Raw genomic sequence first — 26,029 nt, forward strand, 5'->3', positions numbered from 1 at the left:
TCCTTTCTATTTCATTCTCTGACATTTTACTATTTTGTGAAGTTTAGTTTAGTTTAATTACATTAACGTCCCATTGTAAGGCAACACTAGGGCTATTTTTGGGACGGACCTCGTAATTTTGAACCACGGTCAGATGACGAGGACGACACCTGAGCTGGCATCCCCCTCTCCACACCACACCACACCACACCAGCGGGAGGACGTTTGGCATGACGGATTTAACTTGCAACAGACCCCCTTACACGACGGTTCTTCGGTGGAATCGGGTCTCGAACATGAAACCCTACGGCTCACAAGTACGAGACCATACCACCAGGCCACCGCGGTCCTTTTCTATTTTCTGAAGTCATTGCCTTAAAGACTTCAACATTTCATTTGATTTTTAAATAATTAGAATTTTTCGAAAAATAATAACTTTAAAGTACATATTACCACCCTCCAAAATATATTTATGCCAAATTATATGCTAATTGTTGTTCGATCGTTCACTTTTGTATAACGCTAACTTACACAGGTACACGTTTTCTAGGCCTATGGGAAGAAATACGCTGAATGTCGAGAGGTATAGATAGGAGAGAAATGGCAGAATTCAATACGGTAAGCCTTTACAAAGCGCGGATTTTGAGAATGAGATTTTAAACATACCTTATTTCTCCGAAAACAGGACCTAATCGAAAACTAATCCCTCGCCTGCTTTCAGGACGCTCGCAGTATAAAGCTTTATCCTCGAAATAAGCCCTAGTTAAGAGTATTAGCTTCCTATGCGGCATATTTACAGTCGAGCGAATAATTGAAATGTACATTTTAAAAATGACTGCGTTGACAGAGACTAATGACAGTCTTCAGTATTCAAAGGATTTAAAAGGAATGTTGTTTTCATTCTTGAAAATAAAATGAAAGTGCTGTTCCGCAAAATACCAGAATTTAAGGCATCCGAACACGTTTAAAAGGTCGATTTTCGCCAAAAATGACATTTTTAAAAAAAGAATTATTGTTTAGACCAATCTTTGAGCTATCCAAAACAGGTTTACTTTTATCTCTAAGTTAATTAACCACTTAACTGTTTTGTCCGAGTGCCATACGTGCATCGATTTATCGAATTTTGATAGTTGAAGCAAAAAATAAACCATTCATAACGATTATAATTCAATATTAAAATTACTTCGAATACACAGATAAGTCAAGTATTCAATGGATTTCCATTTGAATCAAAATAAGAAAATATTCCCAAAATAGAAAGTGTCTTCTTATTAGATAGTAAAGAAAATAAAACAGTTAAGGGGTTAAAAGTCAAGATATTAATATTTTCGTAATGATCGGTGAAAGAGAGTGGACATTTAAAGAACTGGAAGTACCGATTTAGAGAGCCAAAAACATGTTAAAAATTTATATAAACACAAATTTAGTTTTAAATACGGAACATTTTTTGCACTGCAAAATGAAAAATGTCAATGAGAGTTTTAACGGTGTTTTGTGGAAATTTGTACCTAAAGATGTCTTTGTTGAGTTCCGAACCCTCAGATTAGGGTCATTTATATCTGTAATACATTTTAACCAAGGTTTTATAAGATTATTGAATGTTCTTTAGGTTATTGGAGTGTATTCTAGTGCAAATGCAGTTAGAGCATTTGCTGAGCTCGACAAAGGCAAAATATACGAATCTAGGCGGCATTCATTGCCAAACACAAAAATTGTCAGAGAAAAAAATAAAATGATTAAAAAAGGGAAATTATTAAATGCTGGGTGAATTTTAAGTATGTGCACAATAATTTATTATTAAAACCTGTTAGTGTATACTTTAAATGCATTTTCCTCAAAATTGACTTTTTCTTATTTCTTATTTCACTTCAAATCAAAAAACTCAAAATATAATTATCCTATTACTATGAAATTGGGTGAATTTTGTCTTCATATTATTTTCTAGGGAACGAACTAAAACAATTTAGATTGAGGAAATACTTTTTTAATTTGCAGCCTATTGTTTGAACAATAACGTCATAAGTTTACTAAAAATGTCAAGATAAATTCTTCAACTGGTTCTAAATTTTTTTTATTATTATAAACATACGATTGTTATCATTCCCCTAGAGAAAACTATTTAGTTTGTTTTGGTATAAGTTTTGTTCTGATGAGACTAATAGTTTATGATGTAGCCAATTTGAAGTTTTTAAAGAATTTGCTTAAATTTATGCTATTAAATGCCAATTTTCAAAAAGTTTTAATATTTATTTCAAATATTGACATCCTATTACTAATTTTAAATAGTCTTAAACCCGGAAATATGGTTAAAGTATATCTACACCATGTTTTTCTAAAAAAGGGCTCCGAACGTGCTCGGATACCTTAAATATCAAACGTATTTATTTGTCCTTGATATTCAATATATGTTATAAATTACCCGCGTTTAGCAATTACCTAGATCGTCGAAATTAATGGTTGCCAAACATTTCAATCAAATATTCTATGTAAGTTACTTTTGACAGATTTTTCTGCGAAAAGTTTTGAAACTCCAAATTTGATAAACATATAACATGTGCTATTTTAACCCTTTAAAGGGCCCTTTTTTTCTAGTCATATTATGTTAAAATATTTTTAGGCTTGAAATTAGAATAAGAAAAGGGATTCATTTAGCTTATTAGATCAATTTAATTTGATTCATTATTTAATTTGGTTAATTAATAATTAAGTAACTAATCAAGAAACATCATTTTGTCTGAGATAAAGAACTGAAGCATCTAAGTTTCTGACTTACTAAAAAAATGTGTCAGAACTTATGCCAACCTACATAATTTCATACAAAGATTGATAAATTTGGTTGGAAGCATACTTCCCACAGCCCTAGAAAGGGTTAACATAAAAAAATAGCCAACAGACGGTACACAGAATAAAAAAGTTCCTAATTAATTACCAAAAGATATTGCATTATTCTAGAATTAAAATATTGTAATGTTATCATTTTAGAGGTCTGTTCCGTTCTGATATGACTTTATCAAACATTTATTTCTACAAACAAGTAACTTTGCATTATTGACTCCATATGGATATATATTATCTTTCTTTAGTATTTAGTTTTCTTGTATGGCAACATTGTGTATTAGTTTCAGTTTGAAATTCTAGTAGTTTGAATAAGACGGCAGATATTGCTTCATGTATTTTGAAATCGTCGTATCTTATGCAGATTAATATTATGGAACTTTATTTCAGATATAAAAGTAAAATATAAGGCGTGAGCACGCAACAGATCTCTTGGATCCAAATTTTCCATAACAGTTAATCTGCATACATGTAATTAACCCTTTAAAGGGTAATTTTTTTTCTAGTCCTATTATGTTAAAATATTTTTAGGCTTGAAATTAGAATAAGAAAAGGGATTCATTTAGCTTATTAGATACATTTAATTTGATTCATTAATTCATTTGGTTCATTAATAATTAAGTAACAAATCAAGACACATCATTTTGTCTGAGATAAAGAACTGAAGCATCTAAGTTTCTGACTTACTACAAAAATGTGTCAGAACTTATTCCAACCTACATAATGTCATACAAAGATTGATAAATGAAATTCCACGGCCCTAGAAAGGGTTAAAAGCTTTACGCCGTTTATTGAAAGTATATTTAAAACATAGACCCACTCATTAGAGAAAAATAAATCGCAACTTCATACTCATATCATCAACAACGGGAAAAAATATTCAGGATGAAATATTAGTAGCAAAAATGAATACTATTTGAATTTCACTGATATCTATTATACAATATAATGTTTAAAATACGCTTGAAATATTTTTAAAAATTGATTAATAATAGAAACAACTATGTAAAAAATGTTGGGGTCATTGGAAAGAATTTTTGGAATTTTAAGATAATGTAAAAAATCATTTTTATTCTATAATATTCTAGAAAATTATTGCAGAAAAAAAATTACTAACACTTAATTTTTAATTAATTAAAATTTCGAAGAAATCATTCTGAGATGCTCGTTTCCATTTTCTAAAATATATAAGACTCGAATTTCATAGCTTTAGGTCAAGCAATCTGACCTGTAGAGCACTAACACATATACCTTCAACTTTATTATTAGTAGAAATAAAGTTGAAGACAGAGAAAATATTAAAAAAGGAACACTGAACGTAACTGAATGTTAGAATGCTGCATCATTAAATCTATAATTATCATAGAGTTAAAAATTAAAAATCAATTCACACTTGTTTCACTCATAAACCGGCAATAATCGAATAACAGAGGAATTGTAGAAAGTTACAGTTTTCTGTAAAGAAAAGAAATTGGTTCTTCAAATCATTTGAAAGTGGGATCATTTAAGTCAACAGGTGGATGATGAAAAGGATTAAAAAAAAGTGCATATCAAGAGATCAGGTCAGAAATAATTATTTCCTGAGTTGAAAGACACTTTTTCTGAAACGAATGTTAAGCGAAATGTTTGTTTGTGCCATAGGCTGATATTCATGCGTTTGTCTTTGAAATGGAAACAAGTGGATGTTTTACTTGCATAACACTAAGCAACAATATAAAACATGGATAACATTTTACAGCAATTTGAACTATGATTCTTTTAAATCAGTAAATGCATTCTGTACATGGAAAAATAAGAAATTCCCTGAAAATAAACCCTAATTCGTCAATTAGAAATTAATATAAGAGTCGATACTATCAGAGAAGAAATGCTGTACGTGCTGTATTAATATTTTCATTACATTTCTACAGCGTTTGAATTTCATTTATAAACGACATGCTGCAGAGCGCCATCTATTGATAATGAAAAAAATCTTAGAAATGGCAAAAGCAATTCCCGGAGCAAGATTTTTAGATAAGACAGAAGAAGAAGTCGTAGTGTTAATAGAGAATGTTGATCGAGGGATGAAGAATGGATTAATTTTTAATCTATAATAATGTTAAACCAGCTCGAGTCGTCTCCCCGAAACTTTCTCGCATATTCTCTAATAAAGATGTTATCACCCTTTACCCATAAAATAGTGTACCTTGGTCAAAGCAGTGAACGGAACTGTTCAGTTATTATTTTTTTTTCGTAATTTCGCCTTTTAAAGTTAATTGTTTCATATTTAAAGTAATAAAAGTAATCAAATATGTATCTTGCCGACGTCCTTTCATAGGGGTAGCGCGTCTTCCCCGTGATCTGGGTGTCCCGGGTTCGAGTCCCGGTTTGGGCATGGTTGTTCTTCTGTTGTTCTATCTGTGAGATGTGTGAATGTGCCCTCCTGTAAAAAGGGGTTGTGCAAGCGAATGAGTGATGCGTGAGTAGCAAAGTCGTACTCTTGGCCCTAGTTGGCGCTGCTATAAAAAATAAGAGACGTCCCCCTCAGGCTTAAATCGCTGTCTTCGTAACAGCGGGCTTGTCAGTGGCAAGTGCCATAAGAAACAAACAAACAAACAAATATGTATCTTGGATGCTTTTTTTGAAAGACTGAAACAGAAATTTTACACAAAAGTACAACTGTAGTCTTAAGACCTTAAATCATTTTCTTTTCAGATATAGCCTTTGTATACATACGAAAGAGAAGACCGACAGACGGTCAACCCGTTACTGTATTTAGTACAAAATTTGACGTGCACTATGACTATTAGTTCAAAATTTGACATTTTAGATGCTAAATGTGAAAATCAATTTTTTTTTTCTGCGTAGGTTTTTACGTTTTGTAATTATTGCGTTCACTTATGAGCGTACCAAAGTCCAACAGACAGACTTCCTATTTATGAATTTTGTTCAAAATTTTATAGAAATCTACCAATTCAATATCGAAACCCCAAACCAAATTTCATCCGTCTAGTTCAAAGTGGTTTTGAGTTACTGTGTTCACAGAAAGACAGATAACCAGAAAAATTTGTTTTTTTTTTTTTTAATTCAGAGATGTTCAAAATTCTAAAAATTATGCATTTTTTTTTTTTCCATTTTACTAATTTTTATCTGTATACTTCATGTTTTTACTTTATATATTTCGTGTTCAAGGAAATAAAAAAGATACAGGAATTACCTGGTTACATAATAGAGATTGAACCAAATGAAAAGAGAAATCAACATTTTATTAAAAATACTGTAAAACAGTCTTATCTTGTAAATAGTTGCATCAGTCATCGTTATTCTGTTTTTAAAAACTAATTATATCATATATTTGCCAGACTTTAAAGTTCCAGTTCACCAGCGTTTAAAAATTGAATTATATCATATATCTATTTATTGCACTAAAGTAAAAAATGTTTATTTTTACCTTTTTAAGCCTTTAACGGGCACAAGCCGTTTTCTTTCAAAATTTACATTTTACGCTATAATTAGAGAAAAAAAAAGCTCATTTATGACCAAAAAAGGTTTTGTTTTTAATTTTGTTGTTGTGGCTGTTTATAACGGGGGTGGTAACATATTTACCACCACCCAATACGAGCAGTGACATTTTCAATAGAAAAAATATGAAATACAAATAATTTCACAAATAAATATGGATTTTTGTAAAACTATTTATTATTAGTTAATTCAAAATTTAAAATATATTAATTACACATGAAATAAGTGGTACAAAAACCAAATATAATATAAATTACCAAATACATTGTTTTATGTTGTTTCACCAGAATAATTAAAAATAAAGAACTGCACACCATGGAACATTACGTGTTCAACATGACACTTTTGTCCGTTTCTGGTTAGTTTTGTTGCTGTAATGTTTGCAATATATTTTAAGGCGATTGTAAGATATTTACCACTACCTTAAAAAGGGTGAATTACCAGAATATTGTTACGAATCTGCAATGTTGCTTCCTTCACGGTTAGTTCAATCACTGGAAAGACCGTTTTACAATCAGCTCTGTTGGATGATGATCGGGTTGCGCATCAGTGATCTCAGAGTTTGGCAACCCTTTGGCGACTTGGCGAGGAATTTGGCGATAAAATAGATATTACTGGAAGCTTCGATAATTTTAGCAATTCAGCCAATAGAAATCGAGATACGCCTGATTGGTCCAGAACGTTCTCGGTCCGCCTCCCAGGAACTATAAAAGGTCGGCAGTTTCGGGCAGTAATCAAGTATCGAGGTCGTCGAGAGTATAACGAAGCTACGGCGATATAGTCCAGTGAAGAACAAGCTTTCTGTGGAGCTCAAGTGATTGCTGAACTGTACTGTGTGCCGAGTCCTGGTGTTTATTATGGAAGCAGTATCGATTTTTGAACAGGAGTAACCAGTCGTGACATAGTGTGTCCGCCGTTGAATACAGCTAAAGCGAGGAGATAGTGGAGAATTGCAGACGTTTGGAGAGACCGTAGAGTGAAGCTACGTGAATTCCCTCCTTCTGCTGAAGTCTGTCTGATCACTTTGTATTCTGCGGTCATTATTACTACTGATTACTACTTGTGGGATACTGTTTGTTGTAGTGTGCTGCTGTGCGTTGCCTGTATCCGTCTCGGCTGTACACTTGTCGTCTGTGTATTTATTGTCTGCGTGTTTAATGAAAGTCGTCGTTCGTTATTAAGGCCTGCTGATTGTTTTCACACCATACACCCTCTACAAGCGAAAGGGCGACTTTATGGACTTAATGGAATTGAAGTTACGTAACAATATCTTCCACTTTCAAGTTCCAGTTCACCAGCGTTTAAAAACTGAATTATATCATATATCAATTTATTAATCTATTAAAAAAATGTTTCTTTTTGCCTTTTAATTACCAGAATATTAATATAAATTATGCCTTAATCTTAATCTAGAATGTATGTAACACATTTTTTTTTTCTCCTAAAGAAAGTTAGCTTCGTGAAACGTCATTTCCCATGACTATAATAAATTAGGAACATAACCCTGACAAACCCTTTTTGATATCAAAAAACACAGTCACTGATCGCACTTTTACTTTTCATCAAACACGGAAGCCAAAAACAACATAAAACCAAAGGCTACAAAATGGCAACTTGATCCAACATCTGAATAATATTCTCTTCAAAGGTAATTCCAGATTTCCTTTCAATTCAACCATTAGTTTTTTATGCAATTCTTTAACCATTAAAAGTTAAAAATAGAATATATTTTCCCTTTCGAACTAAACATTATCGAACAAACTAAGTGCACAAAAGGAACGAAGGCAGCTTTTAAACTCTCTTGGGCCATAAATCCATTAGCATTAAATTTTCATAATGTAAGCATAGATGCATTTGGTCATAATTACTTTATTTAATATTCTATTTCATTTGTAAATACCCATTTGTTTGCACTCAAATTTTCCATTTAAAGGATTATAAAACGCTGAAACTGGATGCAGTGATATTAAATTTAAAATTAGAATAAATGCCGCATCATGCTTTATCGATTATTTATGATAAAAAAATATTTGTCTTTTACCAAGATTTTATTATTGTGCGCGTCTATGAAAAAATCGTTTGCGGAATGTTATTTTAAACATAAATGCGAAATATGGTGCGTTGGTTATAAATTTGTTTCTTTTGATGATGATGTCGTGTCCGCATTATAACGGAAAGGGGGTGCAGTAGCTTCTGAGGGTAAAGACCCCTGAGCACCCTAGGGCAGAAGTCTGACTTCTAGCTCATATGAAGATGACACACACACATTCGCTTGCACCTCACAAATAGAACACAGATGAAGAACAACCATGCCCGAACCGGGATTCGAACCCGGGACGCCTAGATCACGGGGAAGATGCGCTACCCCTTTGCAAGGACGCTGGCATTTGTTTCTTTTTACTTTCTCATGCACATAGTGTAGAGAAAGTATAGAAATCGTTAAAAAATTCGAACTCGAAATCGTGACGAATTTCCACTTTTTAGACCTCTCTGAGTTCGAAAAACACATTTTTAGAAAACATCATCTATCTGTCTGTGTCTGTCAAAGACAAAAATAACTCAAAGACGTTTTGAGCTAGACGGTTGAAATTTGGTATATGTTCTTTACACCTACTTTGCAAATTTTTTACTAATCTTTGCGTAAAATCTGTTCAGAAAAAGTAAGAATGAAGGATTATTGACACCGTTCTATTGAAATATCATTTTTTATGCTTAAATTTGTGCTAGGATATGCAAGCTCCAGTTATAAAACATTAAGTAAATATTTATATTAAATGCACATTTTTTGAAAAGGGCAGATTTAATTTTAAAAAACGGGATTTTGCAATATAAATGCAAATTGAAGCAGAACATTCTAATAGCCTTTTATAGATTCTTTTTTTAATTTTTAAGGAATCTTGATATTAAAATGAGCAATAAATATGTAAATAATGAAATCTGAAATATACAAACATAGAAAACATTCCCCTCTTTCAAATCAAATTTTCCATTTAACGAAGACTAACAAAATCACAAATCCCTAGATAGCAATAAATGCGGAAAATTACATTGGATTAATGCTCAATGTTAGGTTTTATCCAATGTTCTTTCTTCCATTTTGTTATTGCTGTTACGTAATCAGACTTTCACGATGAAAAATAACAAAGCCAAACATTATCTCGCCGTCTGCGCAAAAGAAAGTAAAGCAACGAATTTTGTGCCGTCATTCCATCAGCATTAAATTTTCATGCCGTCAGCAAAGACTCGTTCGAGCATTGCAGACGTCATTACTTTTTCCAATCGTTCGCTTCATTAGTAAATAGGAGCCTTTCGTTTGCATTTGCATTTTATACATAAGGAAACATTAATGATTCGAAGTGAATTGAGGAAATTAGATCTGAAGAAGAAATATGCTTTCTTTGATTATCAATTATTTAAAAGATTGGATTATATTAAACTCTTCTGCATGGAACAGTCGTTTGGGAATCTAATTTTAAAAAATTATAGTCGCTTTTTTTTATATTTAAATTTTAGTTGTGTGTTTCTTTATTTTATAACGAATAGAGTCCCACGGGGGGTTGGCACCTCGTAATTGAGGATGAGAAGCTTCCGGTATGGTGGTTGGTTCTCGCCATCCTTATTGAAACACTAAAATTTGGGGGCTGGCTCCTCCCATCAATGACAGGAGGAGCCAGGAACTTCTTTTGGGAAGGGTTATATCGTGGCCGGTGATGACCCTTAGGACTCAACCACAGTTCCCAGTGTTGCTGTTGAGGTGGTGTTGCTGTTGAGGTGGTCCAGTCATGCAGTGTTTTTCGTGTGCCTTCCGGCGGATTGGAGTAAACGCTTTGTGGTTTTATAACGAAAAGGCCCCCAAGGGGGCACCTCAGAAATGAGGATGAGAAGCCTCATTTCTCCTCTATTCTCCTCAAGCCTCCGGTATGGTGAGTGGTTCTCGCCACCCGGATAGGGATGGGGTGTGATTCAAATCCTTCATACGATCTTACTGATGATATTTCGATTACAAGTTTTGGATCACGATAGAAACTAACAATCGATACGATATCACTGAAATTTGCCGGAGCGGTGACGATACGATCTGTCCAATGGAAGCTCTCTAAAGAAATCTGCGATTGGATTGAAAAGTGAACGGACCGGTTATTGGAATTATCGTATCATTGAATTGCATATCACTGAAATTTATCGCAGCGGTGATTTCACCGGAAAGTGCGAGGCTTCACTGGAAAGTGCGAAGTCACCGATATTCGTATTCGATGATGCACTATTCCATACAGATCATTTTTTATTGCTCGTGACATGATTACTTTGATTACATGTACTCTGTTTACTGCTGGCGCCATCTATTGGTAGAATATAGAACTAAAGTAAACATTTTAAAGAAATGACATATATTTTTAACTCATCTTTTCCAGAAAATGGTTTACTCTAATAAATAAATTAAATAAATAGTTTTGAAAAAAAAAAAATTTAAGAAGTAAGCTGAAACAGATAAATTAATTCAATCACACGTTAATTAATTTACTAATTTAAATATTAATTACAGTTAATAAATTTTATATTTAATAAGTAATAATTTTTAATTAATAATATGATTGAAATAACAGATATTTGGAACGCATATTTAAAAATAGCAATAGCAATATTATTTGTTATTCAAAAAATCGTGGATTATGCATCTCTACACCCGGATGGGTACAGAAATGATGGGAGTCGGCTACCTCCTACCTACGGCAAGTGTTTCCCACAGGAAGGGTTGTACCGTGGCCGGTGATGACTCATAGGACACAACCATAGTTTCTTGCCTGTATTGTTGTCGGAGTGGTACGGTCAATCAGATTGATTCGTGTGCCTTAATGGCTGGTTCGAGTGGCTGTTTATGGTTTTTTAACGAATAGAAATGCGTATATGTAATGAATAGAGATGCAGAATAGATATTTAATTCTCTCCTAAATATGATATTTGAAGAGAAAAGTTTATGTCGAATTTCATCAGATAAATGCATTAATGTCCTGAAATTATGTAGTTATATATGACTGACTTTTACATTTATGACTCAAAAATTTAGACAATTCAGGCAGATTTCAAAATGCATCTAAACAATTTTTTCCAATATGACTTATGCTATACAATATTATGACAACAAACGCTGATATGAGCACACTGCAAGTTATTTAAAAAACAATTTTAAACTCATATTTTCTCAAAAGTTTAGACAAAAAAAATGAAATGAAATTAAGATAAACAAGATTCAAAACCTGATAGAACATCGCTTCTTGCTGATTTGTTAATAAATTAGAGTTTCTAAACTTGGTTTCATGTATCAGCAGATCTCTTGTTTTCATTTCTTGTTAAACTTTGAGACATGTGATACTCCAAAGATTCTCTGTTGGGTTAAGATATATACTACATGAAGGCCAATCGAGAATTTCTATATTTTAATGAATTAAACCAAACTTCTGTGCATTGTGGATCGAAGTATGCTGAAATTCGTATTGAGGATCTCCTACAAATTCAAAATATGGGATCGCATTGCCTCAGAATATTGATATTCCAAATTTTAATTAATTGCATAAAAAGGCTGGAAAAGCAATTGTTTGAATGAAGAGTATGAGTCTATGATCTTCGCGAATAAAAATGAATAAAGACAGTAAGATTGATAAGTTGATAAAGTTTTGACAGACTTTGTTTGATACGTTTTCAACGAGATTCTTATTCAGTACCAACTGCCTTCAGTGATCAGTTATAAACCTACCATATTAATTATATTAATATAGTCAATTCAACAACTTGATAAACTACATCTTATCACAAACAAAACTCAGTAATATTTTAATCTATAATAACATATATATACATAATAAACATTGAGCATTCTGTTTTGTTTGTTGTGCTGGCAAAATGGCAAATAAAATAGGCGAAATCAGTCAAAACATTTTTTTCTAAGAATTAACAACTTTATTCATCAATTATCCAATTACATGAATTTTAATTATTTGGACAGGAATTGGACCCCATTAATCCTTATAAATTCAAAATATTGTTAAGAATTCGTAACATCACTTCCCTCCACAATAAGTCTCATCATAAGGAAAATAGTTTTAGAGAGGTAGTAATGTATGATTTCCTAGTCTATGATCCCCTTAGCCTTGGCATCAAACTTGGCGATCATTTGGCGAAGAATATTGAGACTTCGATGACAAAAATGAAGAACCCAGAATATTCGAGAATCTTGGCAATATCTCCATTAAGACTCGCTTTCCAGCGAATGTTCTAAAAATTTCTTTTCCGCGTCACAGAAACTATAAAATATGAAGGCAAAACGAGAGTGCAGAAAGTAAGAATGGCATAAAAGTCGAGAGACGTGAGTATTTGACCGAAATCTTCTGCGAGTTCTCTCTGAGCGCTTTGTGTTGTTACGGTTGTTTATTACCTATTTGTTACTTTGTGTTACTGTTTACTACGAATGCTGTTATTGTTACTCTTCGACGTGTTTTGTTGTGTATGTATCTGTGTAAAATAAAGCATCGTAATCCTTTACAGGGCTTTTTGAATTTTTCTTTGTACATTTCTTTGTTAACTTCATTTTTAATTAGCCAGTTATTTTTTACTGAACCTCTTGAACTATTCACCTGCCACCCACTGGATGGAATTTTGTATTTTTTCGCAACAATAAGCATTTTTTTTTTTTTTGCGAGTGTTGAATTTTTTTCTTTAACTACATGACTAATTAATAAAAAGAAAAGTAAGGAAAAAAATATTAAAGCACTGTATAATAAGCAAGAAATTTCCTTTCTCACAAATATTTAACCAAAACATTTTTTTAAAATCCATAGAAAAAGTTCAAAAAATAAGAGGATAAAGGGAAAAGGAACTACTGGAATATCGTAGTATTACATTCATAATAATGCGATAAAAAATAAATTGCAAAACATTCAGTCTTGTTTGTCCTTTATATATTAATAGAGAATCCATTTTAATGTTAGGCCAGTAGCTTATTTCTAAACCATTAGAAATAAGCGTATACTTTTCGTTAAAATAATCTTTACCTTACTTAAAGAATTATACTTTATGTGGTGTAAATCAGCAAATATACTGGTGGGGGAAAAAACGCAGTCTAAAATTTTTATATAATCTCCCGTTCTATTAAGCATATTTATTAAAATATTCTTGACAATCTAACATTTTGAACAAACCAAAGCGTGCCTTTCTTCTCTGATTAAATTGATCGAGTCATAATAATTGAATTTCGTTTACCAACGTTTGTATTGATGTTTGCTCAAGGCATCCGTTGATTGACCTATTTCCCTCGAATCGGTTGTTTATATGTTTTAATGTCGACTGAATTAAGTTAGTTTTGTTAGCGAAAAAGTAGATTATAAAAAATTTTAGTGTATCCAAAATATTTTATTAAACATAACTCGTATAGTAAGGTGACTGTATAACGTAATATATTTCAGCATTACATTTATTATCTCAAACGACATAAAATATAATTATTTATGTCATTTCAAGAATTTCTTGAATCGAATGTCTATCTCCATTTTTAACAGTTTAGAAATTAGCAACTGAGCTCTGATTATAAAAAACATTCTTTTGTCTTAATGCAACGATCCCGGAGGGGTTTTGACACAACCCCCTATCGGGTGTTGTGAATTTGAGCCCAGGTTCGAGTTATCCAGTACTTCAGCTCGGACATTTCATACCATACTGTCTCCCTTTCTATTACTATTCACACAAAAAAGTATATGCAACAGAATGCTCAATAGTTTCGGTAACTTTTTTAGAGAATTTTGAAAAAATTAACTATGGATAAATATTTTTCAGTCATGCATCCTATGTGAATTTTTTGCTTCTAATTATAGGGAATGAATAATGCTTGTAGTCTATTTTTTCTGCTATCCCTATATACTTATAGAATTACATTATTTTAAAAATAATTAGATGTACTGATCATTTCAAGTGGCGTTCACTGTGTATGCTTCAATTATTTTCATAAAACATTGCGCAACGTATTAAAATAGTATTGCATAAAGTGTTTGGAAAGAGATATTAGAGACGGAGATGTTTCAACTCTGATCTGTCTATGAATCCGCAAAATAAAAGAATAAATGTCTCTAATATTTTAGAGAAGAAAATTTATGTTCTTATGTCTTATGTCCTCTCTAAACGGTCAAATTCGCTTCATTGGTAATATAATATCTTCTCTCATGCATGGAAAATTATATTAAGTCCTGCAACGAAGGTTTGGGCAGTCTCGAGCGGTAATCAGAATTTCACTAACGGACTGGGAAAAGTAATTAGGAGCGTATTGTTATAGAAAATTCAGCTAAAATTGATGGGTTCGCTGTAGTGGGTGTATGGTGACACAGTCAGCAGGCCTCAATAACAATTAAACGGCGTTTATTGACACAGACGACAAAATACAGCCAAGCCGTACACAGGCAATACATAGCAGCACTTACAAAAAACAGCAGCCCACAAGTAGAAATCGCTAGTAAACAACAACCACAGCACACAGAGCGGCCAGACACAACTCAGCAGGAGGAGAGAATCCATTCACTCAGGTCTTTCTAAACGCCTGCTATTCTCCACTATCTCCTCGCTTTAACTGTACCCAAATGCCAATTCCTCACTATACGACTGACTGCCAAGCGCATTACTCGCTGATGCTTCAATACTAAACTCCAAGACTCGGCGCATGGCTTAATTTTCTAACCATTAATTGCTTGAGCTTCACTGGACTGATTCAGCTAATTCGTCGCTGATTCAACATACACTCACTATACGACCGCCTTCTCAATACATGACTCAATGCTGTTTTAATACTTGCCTCCAAGACTCGACGCACGTCTCACTTCCCAATCCACGAATCACTTAAACTCCACTCAACGCTTGAGCTTGGCTGGACTAATCCAATTAATGATGCTGACTGAGGTCTGACTAACTATACAACTGACATCGGCTTGGACTACCGACCTTTTATAGATTCCGGAGCAGGGCACAGAAGGTTCTCGAACAGTAGAGATAATTCGCCTAATATTGGTCTTATCGCTGATTCCTGAAGATTCCAGTATCATCCATTGTGTCGCCAAATCGCCAAGTTTGTCGCCAAAACCGGGGATCATTGATCCGGCATCCGATCAGCATCCAATAGAACTGACCGTAAAATTATCTTTCATACGATGGAATTAAATGTGCTGGGAAGCATCATTATATATTTGTAAAAGTATGATTAAATTTGAAAGGAGATCAAGTTAAATAGTACGTAATGACGAGAATTCTCGAAATGGGAGTGTTGGTTAATTGCACAGAAAGTTATTTTTGCTCCATTGTTTAAAAAACAGTCTGTGCCAAAAAGGCGCCAGATAATAAAATTCTCTCGTAAATTTATCGTCTCGGGAATATTAAAAAAATAAGTGTGGTGAAGTCAGGTTGACGTCTCTTACTTCTAAAGAGTATCAGTGATAATGAGAAATATCCTAAACCGTCCACAAAGAATGTGTTCGTAATTTTTTCATACTTTCAGAAATGGAAAAAAAAGTATTTTTATTTCAATTAATAATTCTGCATTCTTTTGCAGGCGTGGCTATACAGTCCGCCCTTCCAGCCTTCCTTTGGAAGCCTCGTCCTCGGAGGGTGCGACAGAAGATCATGGAACGGCCTCCCATTTCCACGCACTCAAGGTACCCGTCAAGTTCGACACCGATGGTATCTCGACCCCCAACTACTCGCCACCCAGAAGACAGGAGAACAACTTCAACATGGACGATACGCCGCACATCCACATCCATAGGGTCACCTGCAATGTAAGTCCAAATCTTCCATTTCGGTATGTTCGCTATAAAAGCTTATATATCCTTCTGTTAGACTCTTGTCGAATCATCAGCGGAAATAGTCTCCATGGATCTTCCTCGTCCCTATAGACGTTATTTCCCACACATATTGTATGCGGTTACAACTCGCATAAAATTTATGGACCATTGCCAAATTAATGGATCTCAAGTTCTCGGATTATTATTTTCACAAGGAATAGCTTTGTGCTTCGTAATATTCGTAGATGATCCGTTGCCTGCAGAAACTTCTAATCAAGAGCGACAAAATATTCCCATGAAATCCAACAGGCTTATACAAATAAGTAGTTTCTATATAAAAATATAAGCAATACAAAATACAAATAATACAAAATTTTAAATAGTAAAAAAGTATTTAAAAGAAAAATTTTAAAATAATTAAAAGAAAAAATTGAAGAAACTTAATGTGAATAGAAAGAAAAAATAAAAATAACGTAAAAAGTAAAATGAAGTTAAAAAAAAGGAAAGCAACAAAAATTTAGTAAATACTTACGAGAAAAATGCAAGAAAAAATAGTAACAATAACAATAGACAGTAAAATAGTTCATCTAAAATTCAGGGGGAGGGGTTTTCCTAAAACTTTCTCTCATATTCTGTACTCTGTACTGCCATGCCAGAGAGCGCCTTCTATGACATTGGCATGCATTAGCTACGAAATGGCGTGTTAATATTGGCGCGAATTTAGCATTTATACTGTATCATGTCAGCCTTGGTGAATTATTTGGCGATTGATCCTTGGCATGCGGTTAATAAGTATATTCAAAAATTGAATTTGTGTTTTAGACAGGTTCTTATCAACCGATTGAAACCAAAATTTGACACAAAACTACAATTGTAGTCACAAAATCATGTACCAAATTTGATATAATTAAGTCATGACGTCTTTGAGTCATTGTGTTTAGTACAGACCGACAGACGGTCAATTCCTTCTTGGATTTGGTTCAAAATTTTACAGGTATCTACACTATAGATGTTAAATTTGTCTTCCAAATTCCATCTATCTATCTCTTTTGGTTTTGCGATTATCGTATTAACTTTTATTCCAAATAACCGGACAGACGGACTACTGAACAGATTTTTCTCAAAATTTGACAGAAATCTGTAAATTTGGTGTAAAGACCGTATACCAAATCTCAACCGTCTAGCTGAAAGCGTTTTTGAGTTATCTTTGTCACACGGATGGACATTTTCTAAAAATGTGTTTTTCGAACTCAGGGAGGTCTAAAACGTGGAGATTCGTCAAAATCAAGAGTTCGAATTTTCTGATGATTACTATACTTTCTCTCTATACTTCGTATACGATAAAATAAAAAATAAAATGAAATAGGTTGTCAAGATCACGTAGGACAAAAGTTAAAACTTTCTTTCTAGATGGCATGGACAATCTTTCATCTTCCTATTTTAGATCTTCTTCGATTCATCAAATTCCTTATATGAAGTTTGTAGGATGTAGGAAACCTTTTTTAAGAGCCCTGTAGTTAGGACATCCAGTGAGGACATGTGGGATAGTCTCATTTTCGTGACCACAGTCGCATTCTCTGGGCTTACCATAAGAATGATTTTAATGAACTGAGAAACAACCATGGCGAGTTAAGATCTGATTTAGATTTAAAAAATCTCTATAGTGTTGTTTAGTTGGTGTATTAAAAATAAGTACAAATAGAAATCTCGATTTTAGTGTAATCGCTGGTCTATTTGGCTATTTATTTATTAAATACTGGTGAAAAAGATTTTTCAAAGATCAGTGTTGAGTTTTGCAACTCTTTTGCTTAAAAATCTATTGCTTCATTTCTTTTAATTCCTATGTAAATTTTCACCGAGCATAGTTTAATCTTTGGTTTCCCTTTTCCCCTTGTTTGGTTGATTTAAGAAAATTTTCTTCTTTACAGGAATTAAGGCCATAAAAAAAAATTTTGAATAAGAAAAAAATGTAAATTTCTGTTTCTAAACGTCCAGTTATTTCTATAGTCTTAAAAAATGGAAAATTTTTTATCATAAGAAACGCTTGTTTCATTTTTCAATTAGAAAATTTCTAAATTTCATCTTCTTGTTCTCATAGAAAAATCGCTACATTTCCAACTTGCCACACTAATTTATAACCATCTGTAAGATTTTCTTTGCAGCAATGTAAGGAAAAATATTGATTTCCCAAAGAATACAAGCAATTTCCTACAAGGAAAACTTTTCTTTAGTTGAATTTCAACAATTCTGAATTTTAATTTCTTCTAGTTTAAAGAAAATAATTTCAGTTTAGATTTGAGCATTTCTGCTAGGTGAGATACTGTTTGGCCAGGATAACCTGGTTGGTAGGGCGTTGGGTTCGCATCTCTTGGGTTGCGAGTTCGAACCCCGCCTGAAGAAGACTCTCAGTGTGTGTGGTGGCTGGCACACGTATAAATCTGTCGCGCTCACAAAGTCCTCCTTAAGTAATACCACTGGGGGTACTGGTTCAGAAGTGATCGTTCTCTGATTCAGATCTAAATTATAATCTGTGAATGAAATGTATGAATGAAGTCTGTCTCGTAAAAAGGATTGTGACGTGTGAGTAGCTAAGTCGTACTCTTGGCCCTAGTTAGAGCTACTGAAAAAACAAGATCGGCTTAAATCGCTGACAGATCACTGTCAATGGGTTTGTAAAGTGACATAAGTCACAACAATAACAAGATACTGTCCCTTCAAGGATTCGAAGATCTTTCGTGCTTTTGCGCATGCGTCAGAATATGTCTATTTTTGCAAAGTAAAGGCGAGAGGAAAGGTGAAACCAAAATTTAATGAGAAATTACAGTAGTAGTCATAAGATATAAACTGAGTTTCTTTAATTCTGCTTATGTGAAAGTACAGACCGATAAACAGTCAACCCTTAGACAGATCTGAAAGAAAATTTCATAAAATTCTGTATTTTAGGTGTTAAACCTGGGCACCAAATTTTATCTAACTAGCTCTTTGCGCTTTGGAGTTATCGAACTCAATTTAAATTGAACAAACATATGTCCTATGCACGAATTCTTTCATTCATAGGTCAAATTTCTACAAGTTTGACCACAGGTACATATATCAAATATCACCCATCTAGTTCAGAGCGTTGCTTTTTTTAAAGTTATTATGTCACAGACAGACAGACATAAGGCTAAAAATTCATTTTTCAAATTCAGGGAAATTTCAAACATAAAAATGGATCAAAATCTCGAGTTCAAATTTTTTTTTGACAAATACGGTACTTTCTATATACTTCGTACTCTAGAAAGTAAAAACACATAATTTGTACTTTTCCGTACACGAATATACAAGATAAAAAGACTGTAATCATCAACAAATTCGAACGTTCGTTTCTATCAAGATTTTGACGAATCTTCACATTTCAAAACTTCTCAAGTCCAAAAACTACATTTTTGATATTAAATCTGCCTGCTTATGAAACATCATAATTCAGAAACACTTGGAAGTATTCGTATGAAAATTAGTATATTATCTTTGCACCAAATTTGAAAATGTCTATCATATTCTGAACGATATCGATTTAGAGGAAGTTTGTCAGTTTCTCTTTTCGAATGCATGCAAACACAATTTACAACAAAATTTAAAAACCTAGTTGAATAAAGCTTGGGTACATCTTGATTACCACGTGACTGCTATTGAAACGACGCCAAGCTAGGATTATTGGCATTTAATTTATTGAAGCCCAAAATAAAAGTGTGAATGGTTGCTCTTAGTTTGGCTACTTTGGCGGGTTTTTTTTTTTTTTAATATGATTTGGCGGTTTATCGCGGTCGCCTTGGAAATCAAGCTGTACCAAAATTTGATACGCGGTTTTACAGCTAAAGTTCAGCTCTCGTTTCAAATCTGAAATCAAATCTATTTACATGTTGTCCGTCTGTTCATTCGGTACGACCGGAGTTTAACCCCAGCTTGACGCATTTTTCAAAAATCGCCAACTCGCCAACAACGGTCTTGCGCCGTGTTTTGCGAAATGTTCAAAAGCGAGGGAGTAGATGTCCGATCATAGCGCATAATAAAGGCGAAAGATAATAGGTTTTCCAGCCTGGCGATTGCCAGCTTTGGCGCGTTATCGCAACTTGGCGAAGAAGGGGGTTAAACTCCGGTTCACCCATTCATTCACATGAATATGAATAAAATAACTGAAAAACGAACGAATACGTGGTCTTGGTATTACAATTTTAGTATTGTACCAAATTTTAATTTCATTTGATCTGCAAAAATGCGTCCCGAAACGCATGATCGATTTTTATTAAACAACGAAATAGAAAAGTATATGGGGGAACAGTGAAAATAAAAATCTGAGCATTCATAATGTTCACGGCTTTATTCAAAGTGCATAGTTTTTATGCTAGGAAAAGGGAGGAAAGCACCTTAGTTTGAGTGTATTTGAGAGACTTTTGCAACTCCCGCCTGTTAAAAAAGTTAACGAACAGTAAGGTCAGTTTAGTGAGATAAAGGCTCTGTTTTGAAAGAACATTGGTTGGCTTTTAATTTTGAACCGTGGTCGAACGAAAAACGTAAGATAAAAAACTGTTTTCAAATCTCAGAGTAGATTGATTATCCATCGCTTTTTGGGAAGTTTTACCTTTCCTTTAATTATAATCTTTTTACATCCAAACAAATATCTATGAGTCGACATTGACCTTCTGCTGACTTTCATCGATAAATATCGTAAACCTTAATTGCTAAAAATACATCATTAAATAATCAAAAAATCAACACAAATACTATGCGTAGAAAAGAAAGCAATACGTGGCAAGAAACGACTATTTGGGTTCAAAGGCGATATCAGGACATTCGCCCTTTCCTTCTTGCATTTTATTTTATTTTATTTCTTATTCACCTTCGGAAAGAACTATTTATGTAATCAGTAGATCGGAAAATAAGATATCTGTAGGAAAAGTAGAAAGAGAAAAAAACCTGCCGCCACAACATTTGTGAGATATTAGGAAGTGTACTTAAAAATATTTACATTAAGAGCTCATTGCCATTTAACGGCCAGAGGAAATTGCACGATCGTCGATTTGTTTCTAGGAATTTCTTGTTAATGTTTTTACTTACTTAAAAGATTTGATTTTTAAAATTCTTTTTCGATAACAGAATAAAAGTTTGTTCATCAAATTATTTTTCTCTTTGAGCGAAATAAAATCGTCTGCGAAAAGATAAAGTGTTTTTTTTTTTTTTTTTTTTTTTTTTTATCATAACTGAGATAGTTAAATCTTCACCTTGTCTGTTAAATACTCACAAGTGAAAATTTGTCCTATATATTGCTTGGATGGATTATAATTATAGTGGCAGAAATCCTTTTTTTCTCAATTATCTCAAAAGATATTGCATTATTCTAGAATTAAAATATTGTAATGTTATCATTTTAGAGGTCTGTTCCGTTCTGATATGACTTTATCAAACATTTATTTCTACAAACAAGTAACTTTGCATTATTGACTCCATATGGATATATATTATCTTTCTTAAGTATTTAGTTTTCTTGTATGGCAACATTGTGTATTAGTTTCAGTTTGAAATTCTAGTAGTTTGAATAAGACGGCAGATATTGCTTCATGTATTTTGAAATCGTCGTATCTTATGCAGATTAATATTATGGAACTTTATTTCAAATATAAAAGTAAAATATAAGGCGTGAGCACGCAACAGATCTCTTGGATCCAAATTTTCCATAACAGTTAATCTGCATACATGTAATTAACCCTTTAAAGGGTCATTTTTTTTCTAGTCATATTATGTTAAAATATTTTTAGGTTTGAAATTAGAATAAGAAAAGGGATTCATTTAGCTTATTAGATAAATTTAATTTGATTAATGAATTAATTTGGTTCATTAATAATTAAGTAACAAATCAAGACACATCATTTTGTCTGAGATAAAGAACTGAAGCATCTAAGTTTCTGACTTACTAAAAAAATGTGTCAGAACTGATGCCAACCTACATCATTTCATACAAAGATTGATAAATTTGGTTGGAAGCATACTTCCCACAGCCCTAGAAAGGGTTAACATAAAAAAATAGCCAACAGACGGTACACAGAATAAAAAAAGTTCCTAATTAATTTTCTGCATAAAATATTTTTTTGAATATTTAATGCATATCTTATCTATATACATAAATATTCCCTATTACAAAAAAGAACATAATTATTTTCTCAAAAATTATAATGAAATGCGATTTATATTGTATGCAACTACTTCTAGAAATACGTAAAGCTCGCATTAAATATCAAATATATTTTTAAAAATCAAATTTCTAATCACCGTATTCCCTATGCTTTTAACTTTTTAAAAAAAATTATCCTTAATAGTGAAAATAATTTCGTTTGTTAGATTTGTAAGCATTTGGTTATTTTTAACATTTTTATTTAGATGGAGTGGTCTCCACAAAATTTTCTCGCATACTCTCTAATAAACTTGTCATACCACAGAACGCCTGACATGGTATTGGCGTACAATATTTAAGAAATATCAACTTATGGCATGATTATCATTTTTATTGAATTTGTCATCTCATTCTTGGCGATTAACTCATGGCATGCATTAATAGTATCCAATAATAGAATTAGTGTTTTAGATATTTTTTCTGCAACCAATTGAAACAAAATTTTGGCACAGAATTGCACTTGTAGTCACAAAATCCCATACCAAATTTGATACATTTAAGTCATTGCGTTTTTTAAATTATTGCTTTTACATGTTTAGGAAAGTACAGACCGACATATAATCAATGGATTCGGCGCAATATTGACAGTACACTACAAATGTTAAATATGTGTACAGAATTTTTTCATTTAGCTCTCTTCGTTTTGTATTTATCATATTAACTAATATTCAAATAACCGGACAGACGGACTTCCTCTGATCAGATTTTACTCAAAATTTGGTAGATATCAGCAATTTTGGTGTAATGACCGTAAACCAAATTTCATTCCTCTAGCTGAAAGCGTTTTTGGATTATTTTTATCACAGACAGACAGACGGACATTTTACAAAATAGTGAATTTCGAACTCAAGGGGGGTTGTTCTAAAACGCAAGGATTCATCAAAATCTGGAGTTCGAATTTTTTGACTTTTTCAATACTTTCTCTATATTAGGTATGCAAGAAAGTAAAAATGGTATAAAAATCTTGATCTTTCATCCTCATAACAATCAGCAAATACATTCATTTGACACGGTTTTATTTATATTTCAAAACTTATTTGAACTAAATAGTGAACAAACGGTATTCACACCAAGCAATAGAAATAGACCCCTTACCATATACGATGTGACTAAAATGGTTTAATAATTGTTTCATTCCAAATAATACCATAAAATTCTTCAATAGTATAGGTTTCGTTTCCTTTAATAAGAAAATTTTTACTAAACGAACTTTTTGTAGGTTTTTTTTTCTTTTGTGATTGTCAGTATGTTCCTCATGCATGTTTTAGCCTCTGCAGATTCGTTAGTACGGTTTCTGACCCAAAGTCTTGTCAGTTTAAATACACCACTGACATCCTCAATTATATCTTCTGAAAATGTGAAGCTTTCTTTCCCTTAATGCCGGGTTTACACTTGGCCAGTTATAAGATAGCCAATAGGAAACGCATTCGTAGAAAGGCTGCAAAATGCTGTTTGGTCGATGGCAAGTAATTGTTCCTACGGGACAACAACATGCCGTTGTATTGTATTTTTTCCCCTTAACTGCGCCTGCGTTTGTAGAATTTGGTGATTTTTTGGCGTGAAAAAAATGATCACTTATCATAGATTAATTCCGCCATTTTTTGCTCTTTGTTCGTTCTGATGCGAGGTTGTGTTTTTTTTCCCCCTTCATTTTATTTACTACTAGCCGCCTTTGGCGACCAGCCGGTTCGCCAATCTTAATGTTCGTTTAAATTTTATTAATTAAATAGGTTGAACCGGAGTTTAACCCCCTTCTTCGGCAAGTTGCGATAACGCGCCAGAGCTGGCAATCTTTATTATGCAATATAATTGAACATCTGCTCCTTTGCTTTTGAACATTTCGCAAGGCCGTTGTTGGCGATTTTTAAAAAATTTGCCAAGCAGGGGGTTTAACTCCAGTTGTAAAAATAAATATTTAACGCAATTCCAACTTTAATAGATTCTTCAGCAAAATATTTTAAAACTTCAAATTTTGATAGTCATATAATCCACTCATAATATTATAAAAGCCTTCAGTCATAGCGTGATATATATCTCTCTAATTTTCTGTTACCCCTCGTAGAAATTATGCTTTCAATTAAAGTGTAAATGATTAATCTGCAATTAATATAATAATATTTTTTACTCAAACAAAGCATCTTTTTAATACTATGATTACTGATTATAGAGTCACTGAGCGTTTAAACGTTATGGGCACTAAAGAATATCTTTCTTAATTTATGTTATATCTCAAGAATTTGTCAACAAAAATTTCTCAGATTCTTCATGAACAGATCGATTCATTAACAATGTTTAATTTTAAATGCATCAAACACTAAGAAAATAAAATGAATCGTTTAAAAGAATCGGTCGAAAGCAGGTTTAAAAAAAACTACTTAAAAAACGATGTACTTAAAACTATAAGCATATACAAAAAATATATAACTAACATAAATACAATTTACTTAAAAAAGCAAGCAATTAACCTAAAAATAATTTAAATCATCCGTTGGTTGACATGTCAACAGTCAGAAAACAATGCGCATGCGTGAATTTTCTTCGCCAGTTACGTTAACGCAAATGCGTGAATTTTTCTACGCCAGTTGGGGTAACGCTATGCAGATTATACATTTTTAATTTCCTTTATTCTGTGTTATTTTAATTCAAAAGTACTTCAGAATGAATCTGAAACATGGATTAATTAACAATGTTTAATTTTAAATGCATAAAACCTTAAGAAAATAAACAGAATCGTTTGAAATTAAAAAACGTTATTAGAAAAATGTTTACCCTAGCCTCAATTCTGTTGGGAGAAAAAAATAACTGAAGCCTTATTCATTTGGCGGTGGGGAAAATGGAAGATTTTTTTGGCGGGAAAGTTAGTTTTTAATTAATAATTAAAATTCTAATTAAAATTTCAAAGAAAGGGACCCCAGATGCACATTCCCGACCTCTAAGGTATACATGTACCAAATTTGGTAGCTGTATGTCAAATGACCTGGCCTGTAGAGCGCCAACACACACACACACACACATTGAGCTTTATTATAAGTATAGATTTTTTTGTAGAGTTTTCCTAATTTAGGTATGTTAATCCTTTTTTTATTTTACCATGTTTCTATGTGTAAATAAATACCCATGATTTTAATACGATACGCATTGAAAAGGAAAAATTCAATGACGCCAAAATGGCAATGAATAGCCAAGCATGGAATACCTGCATTTGTCTAATGAAATTGTAGCAAATATAAATCAGTTCCTTTCTGCGCATGCGCTACCTGCTGACTGTCTTATAGCTGCTCGAGGTCAAAATCAAAGAATGACGAAGAATTCCGGACATGCGCTCATTCTTCCAGGTCTCACCCCCTAGTGAGATAGAATAATCGAAAAGTGGTAGTCTCAGGATACTGAAACGAACAATACTACGAATAGTTTGATTTAGAAATCCATAAAAATAAGGAAATGCATATTTTTATATCAAATCGAATTTAGGTAATGCCGAAAATCTGATTATGTGGTAAAGTAATCCTTTATTTATTTATTTATTTGTCTGTTAGTGATTATTGTTGTAAAAGAAATTTAAATATCTTATTTGCAACAAAATAATACCGGAAAACATCCGCTTAGCCGCACGCAAAGCTTGTTAGCACAGGATCTTTGTATTTCACTCATTTGAGGTGACTTACCTTTTTAAACAATAACTTCCTTGAGTTTT

The 26,029-nt window shown here is 32.8% G+C and overlaps 1 protein-coding gene across 2 annotated transcripts in view; it reads left to right on the forward strand.

Moving 5' to 3' along the window:
- The window catches only part of LOC129971363 (sodium/potassium-transporting ATPase subunit beta-like), a 73,560-nt gene that overhangs the window by 14,617 nt on the left and 32,914 nt on the right, over window positions 1–26,029 (forward strand). For both annotated transcript variants that reach the window (XM_056085058.1, XM_056085059.1), the window contains exon 2: window positions 15,896–16,121. In XM_056085058.1, coding sequence (XP_055941033.1) covers window positions 15,896–16,121 — 226 coding nt within the window. The remainder of the gene's footprint in view (window positions 1–15,895; window positions 16,122–26,029) is intronic.

Source organism: Argiope bruennichi, chromosome 6 (assembly GCF_947563725.1).
Source record: "Argiope bruennichi chromosome 6, qqArgBrue1.1, whole genome shotgun sequence".
NCBI classification, from domain to species: domain Eukaryota; kingdom Metazoa; phylum Arthropoda; class Arachnida; order Araneae; family Araneidae; genus Argiope; species Argiope bruennichi.